General features: G+C 36.4%; 1 protein-coding gene across 15 annotated transcripts in view; it reads right to left on the bottom strand.

The window, feature by feature from the left end:
- The window catches only part of LOC121316843 (dystonin-like), a 184,373-nt gene that overhangs the window by 113,649 nt on the left and 57,372 nt on the right, over nucleotides 1-13,352 (bottom strand). For 14 of the 15 annotated variants that reach the window (XM_041252112.1, XM_041252095.1, XM_041252101.1 and 11 more), the window contains one exon: nucleotides 10,729-10,821. In XM_041252112.1, coding sequence (XP_041108046.1) covers nucleotides 10,729-10,821 — 93 coding nt within the window. Of the gene's footprint in view, nucleotides 1-1,369; nucleotides 2,233-10,728; nucleotides 10,822-13,352 lie in introns of those variants that run through there. The other variant, XM_041252103.1, reaches the window with a different exon arrangement.

Below are 13,352 nucleotides of genomic sequence, written 5' to 3'. Positions count from 1 at the left end.
ACTTATAAAAAAACAGAGCCTTTAATTTCTACAATAAATTACTTGCTGCATGAGTTAATCAACCTCATCATCTCAACTGCTACACTGAGAAATTGGACAGGCATTAGTCTTTTAGAAGTGGTCCCATATCTGCAAACAAGGCTTAAATAACACATTAACACAGGATTTTACTAGTGGCCCTACTGTGCCTAATTTAGTCTAATAAATAACTTGCAGATGTAACAAGGTTGTACTAGACTGATGGTAATAGATCTCACTTGTACTGTAATTCAGTAGCAGTAGTTTGCATGAATGCCACCTGTTTGATTGACCTGTTTGCTGTACTTAGAAGAATCAATGCCCCAACTGCATTGATACATGTTCAATTATGAAGCTCAGTTTTGTTAAAAAGAAAAAACTAAAAAAAAAAACATTGCGACAGAATTACTAAAAGGTGTGCTGAACACTCATATTAACCTTCTAAAGTCCAGTCTAATACCGTATACAAATCTGCCAAGCAACACGTCATTTTAACGACGACTTTAAAAGTTATATAGAAAGCTGATAATAAACACAAAAGTGAAAGTACATGTTACATTGACCCCTGCCTATCATGAATACCTTTCCATTTCAATGAAATCAATGAGGCACCAGAAAAAAAAACAATGCTGGGTAAAGTTCAATGTATGTACTACACTCCCAGCACGTTCATACCCTCCCCCTAATCATTGCCTGTTACTGTATCAAGGTCACCACCCCTTCCCATCCCCCATGGTGCTGTAATACTTCAACTGCCCCCATTGTATTGTTTTTTGTTAGTTTTTTTTTTGTTTTCAATTTCTAGGCATTGTAACAAAGTGGCCAGAGTTGCACTATGAATCAGCCTAATGCAATTCTGTTCCTAAGAGGAAAAAAAAAAAATCCTTGGAAATCGCTGCTCCTAAAAAAAGTTCTTGCCTGTGGTTGACTCTAAAAACCTTCTTGTTTAAAATGGAAACAATTACATCACTGGCTCCATCAAACTTTCTGTTTCTGTTTTAAATACTGCAACTGCTTGTTCTCTCTTCTTTCCAGGCTACTCCTTTCATAAACCCCGAATAAAACATTGCTCCTACACAAAAGCAGCAATAGTGTTTATTATTATTATTATTATTATTATTATTATTATTATTATTATTATTATTATTATTATCATCATCATCCCAAGGCTACTCCAAAGCACAATAAGGTCTGGTTCCCAGCACTCAGAAACAGACCTAAAAGATAAATGTGCATTAGCTGATATTGTGAAACAAAACACATCACATAGAAAGAACATAATGTATTTAGTTTTGCCAGTAATGGAATCAATTTTAGTAACAAAAGTGTTGAAAGCTGGTCTTTTTATTACCTTGTGTTCTGTTGGTGATGCAAGTGCGAGGTCTGTGACCTCATGTTGAAGTTTTTGGAAAAGTTCAGAGAATAAGTTCTGTGACAAGGAACCCCCACAATAGGTATGTGGTCTCTTTTTCTTTATTGGCCTGACAGATTTAGGAACTAAACCAGGAGTAATGTAGAGCTGGTTTTCAGTGCTTTTATGAAGTTTCTCTTGTTCAGACACCTCGTTGTGAGAGCAGTTTTCAAGCTGGCAGGTTTCAAGAAGGTAATCGACACAGCTTAAGCTGACTGCTTTTTTAAAAGGCAGTCCATTTATTCGCTGGTCTAGCACAATTTCTTTTGATGCAATATATTTAGGCCTTTGTTTCTTTTTATCATAATGAAGCCTGTTGTCTTCTGCGGCCCACTCTATTCTGGATGTATCAATTGATTCTGCATTCCCTGCGAGGTGAGGCAAGTCCTTCTCATCTGAATATGAAAGAGAGGATGATTTCTGAACTTCCATAGAGGGGATACTCCCATGTTTTTCCAGTGACCCCGATTCACTATAGTTTGTAGATACCTCTTTATTTTTATCTGGCGTGTTCTTTGCAGTAAAATGCTGTCCATCCATGGGAAGTCCACTGGAATCCCTTTCAGCCCCATCTTCCCACAAAACACTGGCTGTTATGTTTTCTCCCAGTGAACTCTCCCCACTGTGACTTGTCAGAGAATTGGTGGTTTGCAGTTTCCTTTTCTTCTTCTGCTGAAAATATCTTCTGCCTCTGGAATGTTCTGTGTGACTTAAAGGAGCCCTGGCTGGGTCAATGTAATAGTCCTCCTTTGGACTTCTCACACATCCACAGACATTCCCCATTATGATACACGGTCATTTACACATACATCGTTCTCTTTAAATATATTTGAATATGAAAAACAAAATGGAAAAAAAAAAGAACGTTATTAGCCTAACTTATTCCAGACTTCTTCTACATCTTCTCCAGGAAGCAGCCATTTTGCACTTGGGATATGTACACACAGAAAGCAGTGGCAGTCAGCCCAGCAACAGTCTGTGTCTCATTAAACGCTCATTCCTTTTAGATCAGCAGTCCTCAGAAACAAAACTCATTAACAAACCTGCCACAGATTCAACAGAACAGCACCCAGTAGGTCCTTGTTTAGTTACACAGCCTCTATACTATAGTGAGTCCCCCTGAGACAGTTTTCAGGAATTTGCAGTAACTTTTCAAACTATTACAGACTGTACGCAGACAAAACAAACACCAAAAATCCTGCCGAAGCACAGCAAGGATTTTGTACCTTTTAAATCAAAGCATCTAGACTTAGATAAATAATTTCTTCAGTGTTATCCAGTTCTTCAAGTGTCTTTTTATGACAGTTTCCCTTTGAGCTGTCTCATGAATTTGTTTCCAGGACAAATTTCTCTCTCGAGTTCATGTTCACATACAAACTCTCTGATGCTTGATCACTGTAAGCTACTAATCATGAAAACTTTGCTCAGCAATTCTCTGCTCCAATAGCAAATGTCGGGCTGGTGGCATCCTAGCCTATCATGAAAGGTTTAAATATAAAAGGGCAGGAAGGGTCAACAGAAGTTGTGAAGGCCAAGCTTCCCTGAACAAAGTGCTTTCACCAATGTCATTTATCACAGCTCTACACAACATTGACTGCTACAGCTAAAGTATATTACCATAAGCCCCTGGCTTAAACAAACAAGCTTGCATTAAAAACAACTAATGTTAGTCAAAAACACATTTGATGATATGTTTAAAAAAAAAAACATCAGAAAATGAGACAATAACATAACTACAACTGTCTATCCTGCATAACAAATACACAACAGTTCAAACTCCACACCGTGTGTGCTGTTACTGTAAATCTAATTTAGGAATTAGCTGTCTGTGAGCATGTTGAAACCTCAGATCCCAGTAGAGCACTACAGACAATTTGTCTAAGTGTGGCAGTTTGCACTGTTCCACTGAAACATCCAATCTGATGTATTGTTACTGTTCTTGGCCAGATATCTAAACTACAAATGTTGTTGTTTTTTGTTTGTTTTTTTTTTAATGTATTTTTTTTCCTAGTTAAATTTTGCCAGGTTTTAACAGCTTTACATTTGTACATACACAAAGCAAGAAGTTATATTTAGTGAAATATACTGTATAGTTCACGTGGAATTGGCTACATCACTTCCATGTTGGTATGTCTCAATTTACTGAGCCAGGCTTTCACGTTAAGCCCCGGTACAGTTCAGAGTCAAGCCTCTGCTGTATAAAATGAACACCAACCTGTACTTCTAGGGTCTGTCTATACAGAAAAACACTGAGACCTACAATCTAGCAGTTACAAAGAACATTTTACAGAGTATTTATCTGCTCAGGGTCAGTATGCCTTACACACTCTACAGTAGCACTAAAGTTACTGCTCAGATATACAGATACATGCCATAGGAGGATTTATCATTATATTTTAATGTGAGGGTCATCTATTTTGTTAATGTAATTTATGCTCCATAGTCCATATACCTGGTATAGTAATATTATTTTGGATGTTTAGATCATGCTCTGTACATCACTGAGCACAGAGTTAGTTTTAAAAGAATGTTTCATGCCTTGTTGAATGTGCTGTGATGTTCAGATGAGGTCTTGCACATTTGTTGACTTGTCACCATCCGCCTGTGATTGACAGCCTAGCAGGCGCGGCTGCAGAAATTGTGTTACTGCAAACGGGAACTAAAAATAAGAACTGAATGCTCTTGTAGTGCCAGGATATGAACACACCACGTGCAAACAACTGACATTTGGGAAAAGGTTAAAATTACAAAACCATAGAGTTTATATTTGAGACTTTAATCCTGAACTGAATCCAAAGTCAAACACTGTTCCTTTAAAAGGTCAAGTACATAATAAGCCATTCTTTAAAATACACAGAATCTCACCTCCTGTCTACAACTCCACACGTTTTAAGAGTGGGTGGAGGATACAGAAGCATCAAACAGTGTTTCCTGTCAACACCTACAGGAGTCGTAAAAGAACCTGTTCCAGAGACGGGGAATGCTGGCAGTCCTTAGTGCTGATTTGTACATTACAAGAACTCCATAGCCACATGGTGCAGTATGATGTTGGCATAAAAACATTACAACTAATGGCATTACGTGACCATTCCTTTACTTTTTTCAGGGAAACTGGACGTAGATATCTTTCGCTCATGTTAATAGTTATTTAAATTTTACATACTCTATCATTTGCTGTTCTTTTTTTTGTTTTGTTTTTTTAATAAAGACATACAACTGTTCTCTTTCACAACAAAGGGTGACCGGATTTAAGTAATTGGTAATGTCCAGTTTAATTACATGGCACTTAACAAGCTCCCCACCCCCAACACATTTCTTTAGGGACAAATAAGTATTGGATAAGACAGGAATAAAAAATAATCATCATTGATAATATGATTACTGATAACAATTGTGTATGTATATGATATGTTGCCTTGCACCCCAAACAATATACATGTTCTTTAAATACTAGAAATGTTCAGTCCCAAGTTTTAGAGCATTGTTCTGTTATTTTGGATACTTCAATAAAATGTTTAGCCTACACATAATGTCTGCTTATAAACTAATTTCCTTAACTAGACAGGGTAGAAATTTTTAATAAAAAACTGCTTTCTGGGCAAAATAAAATAGCTTTCTCTCCTACCCTTCAACTTACAGATCATGAAGGAACAGGTAAAACAGCCAGTAGCATGAATGCCAAACTTCTTGCGTGACTTGACAGCGGCAGGTGCAGGCATATATAACTTATCTCCCAAGCTAGCTGTCAGCATGGTTTATTATCCCAAGCATAATAAAACATGTTACAATTTAAAAAAAAAAAATATTTTTAACTTCAATAAAAGGTATTTCATTTTAAATTTCTGTTTAACAAATATCCCAAGAGGTACTATGTTAAGACAAGATTTGTGGGGTTTTTTTTTGTTTTTTTGTTTTTTAAATCAAAACATTTTTGGCATTCTTTCTAAAGAAGCTGTTCTACATCTTGAAATGACTGCATGATGCAATCTAATGCATTTATGAGACGAAATGTGCCTTGTGGGTATGGCTGGGAATCAAAAAGTGTGATAGCTATGTTATGTGCACAGCTATTAATGACTATATTATATATTATATATATATTATAATATATATATATATATATATATATATATATATATATATATATATATCTAGATATATATATATATATATATATATATATATATATATGCACACACATATATATGCACACACATCTTGATGAAATGAACTTTATATATTTATCATTTTCCTGATTTTTAATGACTTACCAGTTTCCTATCCTATCATGTGGGTTTTGTATAATTCTCTGTTGTTGCTTCAGCTTGGATCAAGTGCCTGCTATTCTTGATACTGTTGTAGCAAAGACATTCTTCTGAAAGATTCCATAAGGCTGGGGAAGAAAATCAGTGTTGCACAGACTGTGCACAATGGTTCACGTGATCACAGCGCAACTGCATGTACAGTATCACCACCATCACCTTACCATCGGCCTTGAGGACTGTATTAGGTAGTCACAGCAGTACACATGGCAAATAATAATTGAAACGCCAATAGAGAATGAAAAAGAACACACAGAATAGGATAGTCAAAAAGAAATGAAACGAAAGGGAAATGTACAGGATATTCCTTTAATGTACTGAGTACAGTATGCTGCTTAATTTCTCCTCTGAGACTGTTTTTGAGAGTTTTAAGTTACTGGATATTCATCTGTGAGGTCTGACATAAGGGCTCATGTGCAGTATGTGTTTAACTTCACACTACGGGGTTTGATATATGTCACCATGACCTACATTCACAGTATCAAGAATGAGGTTCTGCCTCAAATCTAAACACGTTACGGTATGTGAAATTATTAAGTCAGATTTAAACTACAGTAATGCCTAGTACATGTTTTTGTGTAGAATCTGCTACCACATTTGTTTTTCCAACTGGAGTATAGAAAATACATGTGTAGGTAATATTACACTGTACATCATGCTATTGATCTTAGACATCATTTAAGTTTCCATGCAGTGTTGGTTTTTAAATCAAAATTACAAAATACTAATGATGCACAATGGAAAAAAAAAAAAAAAAAAAAAAAAAAAAAAAAAACAAGAATGAAGACACTTGCAAGTGTAAGGAGTGGCAAACACTACATGACCCTAAAATAACTGCCATGTTAACAGCCACAGCCATCCTGACAAATACTTTATGACGGTGTCCTAACATGGAAAAACATTCAGTGGTTTCCACTCCTATGTTCTGTGGTACTGCTGTGAGTGTTGCCACAGTAACCGGGGGCACTGCTCGGCTGTCGTAGTAACTGTTTTGCATTTTATTGAATTTTGGATTCCAGAAAACAACCAGGCCACACATCGTTTCTCCAAATGTCCACCTGGTGCTGTCAACTAGCACACTAATGTCTTCATGTTTTGTTTAATGTTTATTTAAATATCTTTTTTGGTTTGTTTTTGGTTTAATTAACACTGCAGTAACTGTAATGCTGTATATTTCAATTTTAAAAAATCCAAGTGTCTTGGATATGGAGCAATTTAGCTAAATTGCTAGCTAATGCACTTGAATAACAGCAGAGCTGTCTTGCCTACATAAGCTTAAACTACTGAATAACAATACAAACGCCACAACATCACAGCGCCCTGTTCATAGAATCTTCCCCGTTAGTAACAGTCTAACAACTCATTTTAACTGGGAATTAAAATATACACAGATTACCTCTCTAAAGCAAATCTTGCCAAAGACAGGTAATTGAAGAGTTATTTGCACTGTATATTTCAATGTGGAAAAACTGCTTCTGATAATTTATTGTTTCAGTCATGCCATTCAAAATTAAAATGATCTTGCTAATTCCAGACAATTTGCACTGAGTGACATATTCCTGTAATAATCTAGTTTCCACTGTAAAGTCAAATCCAACCAGTAGAGTAACACTGGACTCTACCGTATCACCCATGAAGGCCAAGGGGAAAATGAGAACACCAGTGCTCCAAGCCCCAGGACAGCACGGGCTTGTGAAGAGAGTAGACCAAGATAAGAGGGAGGTCATAGTGTCTAAACACAGAAAACAACGAGTGCAGATTTGTTATACAGTGTAATTGAATGCACATCATTGTTCATTATACAATAGTTGTGGATGGCTTTCATCATACAAAATAAAAGAATCTCATTAACAGCTACCAGGCACATATCCCTATTAGGTCTCAAATGCATGGCAAGTGTTCAAAAGGGTAAAATAAAAAAAATACAAATAACATATACCTTGTTTAGACATAGAGTAGCTGCTGGATTTTTAAACAAGTTCCTCTTATAATTCATTGTATTCAGATGCTGTAACGCTGTTAACTTAGTTTTGGGACAAACTCAAATATAAACCAAGGAGGCAAAACAAGTATATAGAACAAGTATGCAAATTGTGCCTCTAAAACCACATTACTGTGTTGAATCCCTAAGTCACAAAGTAATTTCTTTTTCTTTCTTTTAGAAGCAACAACAAATAACACGTCAATAGAATCAAACAATCAACACATACTGTAAAGGATCAAAAGAACGTGAGGCAGTGTCTTTCATCATTTAAGAACATAAGAAAGTTTACAAACGAGAGGAGGCCATTCGGCCCATCTTGCTCGTTTGGTTGTTAGTAGCTTATTGATCCCAGAATCTCCTCAAGCAGCTTCTTGAAGGATCCCAGGGTGTCAGCTTCAACAACATTACTGGGGAGTTGATTCCAGACCCTCACGATTCTCTGTGTAAAAAAGTGCCTCCTATTTTCTGTTCTGAATGCCCCTTTGTCTAATCTCCATTTGTGACCCCTGGTCCTTGTTTCTTTTTTCAGGTCGAAAAAGTCCCTTGGGTCGACACTGTCAATACCGTTTAGAATTTTGAATGCTTGAATTAGGTCGCCGCGTAGTCTTCTTTGTTCAAGACTGAACAGATTGAATTCTTTTAGCCTGTCTGCATATGACATGCCTTTTAAGCCCGGAATAATTCTGGTCGCTCTTCTTTGCACTCTTTCTAGAGCAGCAATATCTTTTTTATAGCGAGGTGACCAGAACTGAACACAATATTCAAGATGAGGTCTTACTAGTGCATTGTACAGTTTTAACAGTACTTCCCTTGATTTAAATTCACAATGTATCCGAGCATCTTGTTAGCCTTTTTTATAGCTTCCCCACATTGTCTAGATGAAGACATTTCTGAGTCAACAAAAACTCCTAGGTCTTTTTCATAGATTCCTTCTCCAATTTCAGTATCTCCCATATGATATTTATAATGTACATTTTTATTTCCTGCGTGCAATACCTTACACTTTTCTCTATTAAATGTCATTTGCCATGTGTCTGCCCAGTTCTGAATCTTGTCTAGATCATTTTGAATGACCTTTGCTGCTGCAACAGTGTTTGCCACTCCTCCTACTTTTGTGTCGTCTGCAAATTTAACAAGTTTGCTTACTATACCAGAATCTAAATCATTAATGTAGATTAGGAATAGCAGAGGACCTAATACTGATCCCTGTGGTACACCGCTGGTTACCACACTCCATTCTGAGGTTTTTCCTCTAATCAGTACTTTCTGTTTTCTACATGTTAACCACTCCCTAATCCATGTACATGTGTTTCCTTGAATCCCAACTGTGTTCAGTTTGAGAATTAATCTTTTGTGCGGGACTTTGTCAAAAGCTTTCTGGAAATCTAAATAAACCATGTCATATGCTTTGCAATTATCCATTATCGATGTTGCATCCTCAAAAAAATCAAACAAGTTAGTTAGGCACGATCTCCCTTTCCTAAAACCATGTTGACTGTCTCCCAGGACCCTGTTACCATATAGGTAATTTTCCATTTTGGATCTTATTATAGTTTCCATAAGTTTGCATATAATAGAAGTCAGGCTTACTGGTCTGTAGTTACCTGGTTCAGTTTTGTTTCCCTTTTTGTGGGTCGGTATTACGTTTGCAATTTTCCAGTCTGTCGGTACCACCCCTGTGTCAAGAGACTGCTGCATGATCTTGGTTAGCGGTTTGTAAATAACTTCTTTCATTTCTTTGAGTACTATTGGGAGGATCTCATCCAGCCCAGGGGATTTGTTTATTTTAAGAGCTCCTAGTCCCTTTAACACTTCTGCCTTGGTTATGCTAAAGTTATTTAAAACTGGACAGGAACTGGATGACATGTGGGGCATGTTGTCCATATCTTCCTTTGTAAAAACTTGTGAAAAGTAATCATTTAATATATTTGCTATTTTTTTCTTCATCTACGATTTTGCCATTTGTATCTCTTAGACATTTAACCTCCTCTTTGAACGTTCTCTTGCTGTTGTAATATTGGAAAAACATTTTGGAATTGGTTTTAGCCCCCTTAGCAATGTTCATTTCTATTTCTCTCTTGGCCTTTCTAACTTCCTTTTTGACTTGCGTTTGCAGTTCCGTGTACTCTTTCTGTGTACTTTCTTTTTGGTCCCTTTTTAATGCTCTGTAAAGTGCCTTTTTTTGCTGAATATTTTTTTAAATTGATCTATTAAACCATTTTGGCAATTTAGTTTTACATTTAGATTTGTCTACTTTAAGGGTGTAATTGTTTTGCGCCTCTAGTATGGAAATGATCTGCTAAACCTCAGAAATAAATGACAAAAGCTAAAGTAAATGATCTCAACTTGATGTCTTGGCAATTGTGTTTTATACTCCAAGAAGGTAATGCTTGTTCTTTGTTGCTCCCTAAACAGAACTAAAATGGAAAGAGCTGCCACAGCTAGAATCAAATTCTGGATCACAAATGAGTGCTTGTTTAAAATAAACAATGCGGCCTTGGGTATATTTCATTTAAATGTAGCGCCTTTCACATCAAAGTGTCCAATACAAATTAATGTATTAACATTGTAGACTCGAATACAAAAAGATAAAAGCACAAGTACATTGGTAAACAGCGGAAGAACCTAGGAAGCCTAAGGAGAGAAGACAACCAAAAAGAGGTGTGTTTTGAGAGACGTTTTAAACTGAGAAACTGTAGCTGGGCAAAGAGTTCCATAAGGGAGGGGCAATGCAACTAAAGCTACACCCACCAGGAGTAATACGCTCAGATGAAATGCATTTAAGAAGTCGAGAATTGGAAGACCTAAGGGATGTATTGGCTAAGAAGGTCCATGATGTAAGAAGGACCTTGACCAAGTAGGGTCTTGTATGTCAGCGCAGAATCTTGATGACAGTTTTCCACACAGGGATAGCAATAGAGCAGTATTTGTGTTTGACTCCATAGTACTCCAGGTGTCAGTAAAGGAAATATCAAGCACAAAATGAAACCTACCTGAAAGTGCAGAATTATGGTCCATATCAAACCCAATGTGAGCTTTGGGTTTCCATCTGTTATATCATCATTCCTGATGTTTACAAGTTTGACCTGTTAAAACAAAAGTATTTATTAATTTGATTACAAATGTATTAATATACATACAGTAAGGTACACATTTGGTATAATCACCAAATAAAATAATTTTAGAGTGGAAATATTATCAATTTTAAATTTTGATTATTTATCTAAAAAAAAGTTGAAATAGATATAAGTTAAACATGAGGTTACTTGCAGATATTATACAATAATAAGGTACACATGGATATTATATTTAGGGCTTTTCTTTCTTGGTTACTATTCATTTCATTTTTTGGTGCTTATTTATAGCTACTTTAGAGATATCCCAAATTGTTTTTTTTTGTTTTTTTTCTGTGCTTTCACTTTTTATATACTGTATGAAACTACCGTTTTCAGTTACTTTCCAAAATGCTTGGGTGTTTTTTTCTGTCACAATATGTATAGTAACTAGACAGTACTTGCAAACTTAGGTTGTCCTTTTCTGTCTTCCTGAACAAAATCTTTATGGTCACGGGCACATTCTTCTGGGGTTTTTGTATTTCTAGGCATTTTGTTTTAAATCCTCCCTAATTAACTGTAATATAGCTTTAAATCCTGCAAACAAGTCTCCATTCCTAATTGTAATCTCTTTTAAATCTCGGAAGCAGAGTCTCTAATAGAAATATAGGAATGTGCTGCTACTCAGTAGTTGGGACGGGTTTAAAGTATTCAGAAAGAATCAATGATATATACAAGTCTGGAAGGTCGGACATTGCCCAACTGCACTGGAAAAGGTAGTTTGTCTGTTTTTTTTGTGCTCAACAGGTGCAGCTAAAATGAATTACACACACACACACACACAAAAAACCTGTTTCATGAATGTGACTGCTAGACAAGACAATTTCCAAATCAATGCCAGCAGAGGGTGCAAGAACGCAATTAATTCATTGCAGTGGTCCTTAATAAAAATAGTGGAGGGACAAATTTGTACAATTCAATTGTAAAATACATTGCAAAATATATTTTGTACTACAAAGATGAAGAGTCACTAAATCAGGCTTTAAACCAATCTTTCAACAATCACGTAGGAAAAAAATACTTCAGTTTTGTAGACTACGCCACTGCTAGGGGAAACGAGATATAACAGCAAGTGTCCCTTTTATCTAAAGATAGCATGGAGCCACACCTTTGGTTCCCATCCATCACTGGAACACTATATGTACTACATATTGTACTGTAGTTAGCATTTTGCTTCAGAATGAGTATGGGCTGTCTAGAGATGCGGGTCATGTGTTGTTTATCAATACTGTGTATGCACCATTTAACACTGGTTATTTATATCCATATATAATTAAACAGTAACAAAAGTCTCCTAGTCTCTCAAGTAATCTTACTGCCTGGTAAAACATTCTCGCAATTCTTATTTAAGACCTGAACCAAGCATGGAAAATCATCTATACTACCATTGATGAGATTCCAAGAAAACCAATTATTTAGTAATTGATTTTGTCACTTTGCCATCTTGAAATGTAATACTTTAGTTTAATATAAAAACGTCAATAATTTTCATGGAATGCAATTCAAAATACACCCACTCCTCTTTATATCACCCCTCGCTATACTGTGGATTCGGATATATCGCGGTCCTGGAGTTGGCTCCCCATTTTTACACTCTAACTGCATATGCCTTAGCTGCAATATACATAGGCACTTAGAATTACTGTTTATTTTATTTGTACTGCACATCACAAACAAAAATATACAGAACAATAACGCAAAGCAAATTAAATATCTACTTGCTGAAGTGGTTTTTTTAAGCACTGCACTTGCAAAAGTCACAGGGCAGTGACGTCAGCTCCCTAGCAACAGGCCTTCTATGTTAGGAATGGATTATTTCAATGCAGCAGGTTTGTGCATTTGAGAAAGGCGAGGAAGACTCATGAAATTAATTAGAGACTGAAGTTGATGAGAAGCAATTACCCTCTGCTGTACGAATTAAAGTGGGGTGCTGCTTTTTATATGAAATATGAGAAAAAGCTGGTTGTGTAGAGGATTTATATTGGACCCTGATGCCCCCGATAAAACGAGGGAGTGGTTGCATAGTATTTGTTATTATCCTATTTGTTTTTCTATGGGTCTCTCGCTATATCGCGGCCCTCGATATATAGCAGATTTATATTGGACCCCGACACCCGTGATATATCGAGTGGGTGGTGTATTTCTGTGATATGTCAGCAGGGGCGGTTCTGCCATAAAGCTTGGGGGGCTTAAACCACACCACTTTAAGACCATCACACAGATTGTGTAGGTAGCTGGCACAATACAGGTGATAATCATATAATCAACTACTTTTTGCCTAATCTTCACTGTCATGACACACAGGCTAGCAAGAGAAAGACCGGTATTGTTTTCTCTCTCTCTGGTAATTTGTAACAATTGTAAATGTTCTAACGTCCTCACTAGTAACCAAGGAGAGAGCTGCCTATAATGCTCACCCATGTTAGCTTTCACCATTTGCATTTTTGCCTAGGCTAATTTTCACCCCTGCGAATTGTATTTTAGGCTCATTCTCACCCTGCGAA

The sequence above is a fragment of the Polyodon spathula genome, chromosome 6, assembly GCF_017654505.1.
Source record: "Polyodon spathula isolate WHYD16114869_AA chromosome 6, ASM1765450v1, whole genome shotgun sequence".
NCBI lineage: Eukaryota > Metazoa > Chordata > Actinopteri > Acipenseriformes > Polyodontidae > Polyodon > Polyodon spathula.
This window is presented reverse-complemented; position numbering and strand designations above follow the sequence as displayed.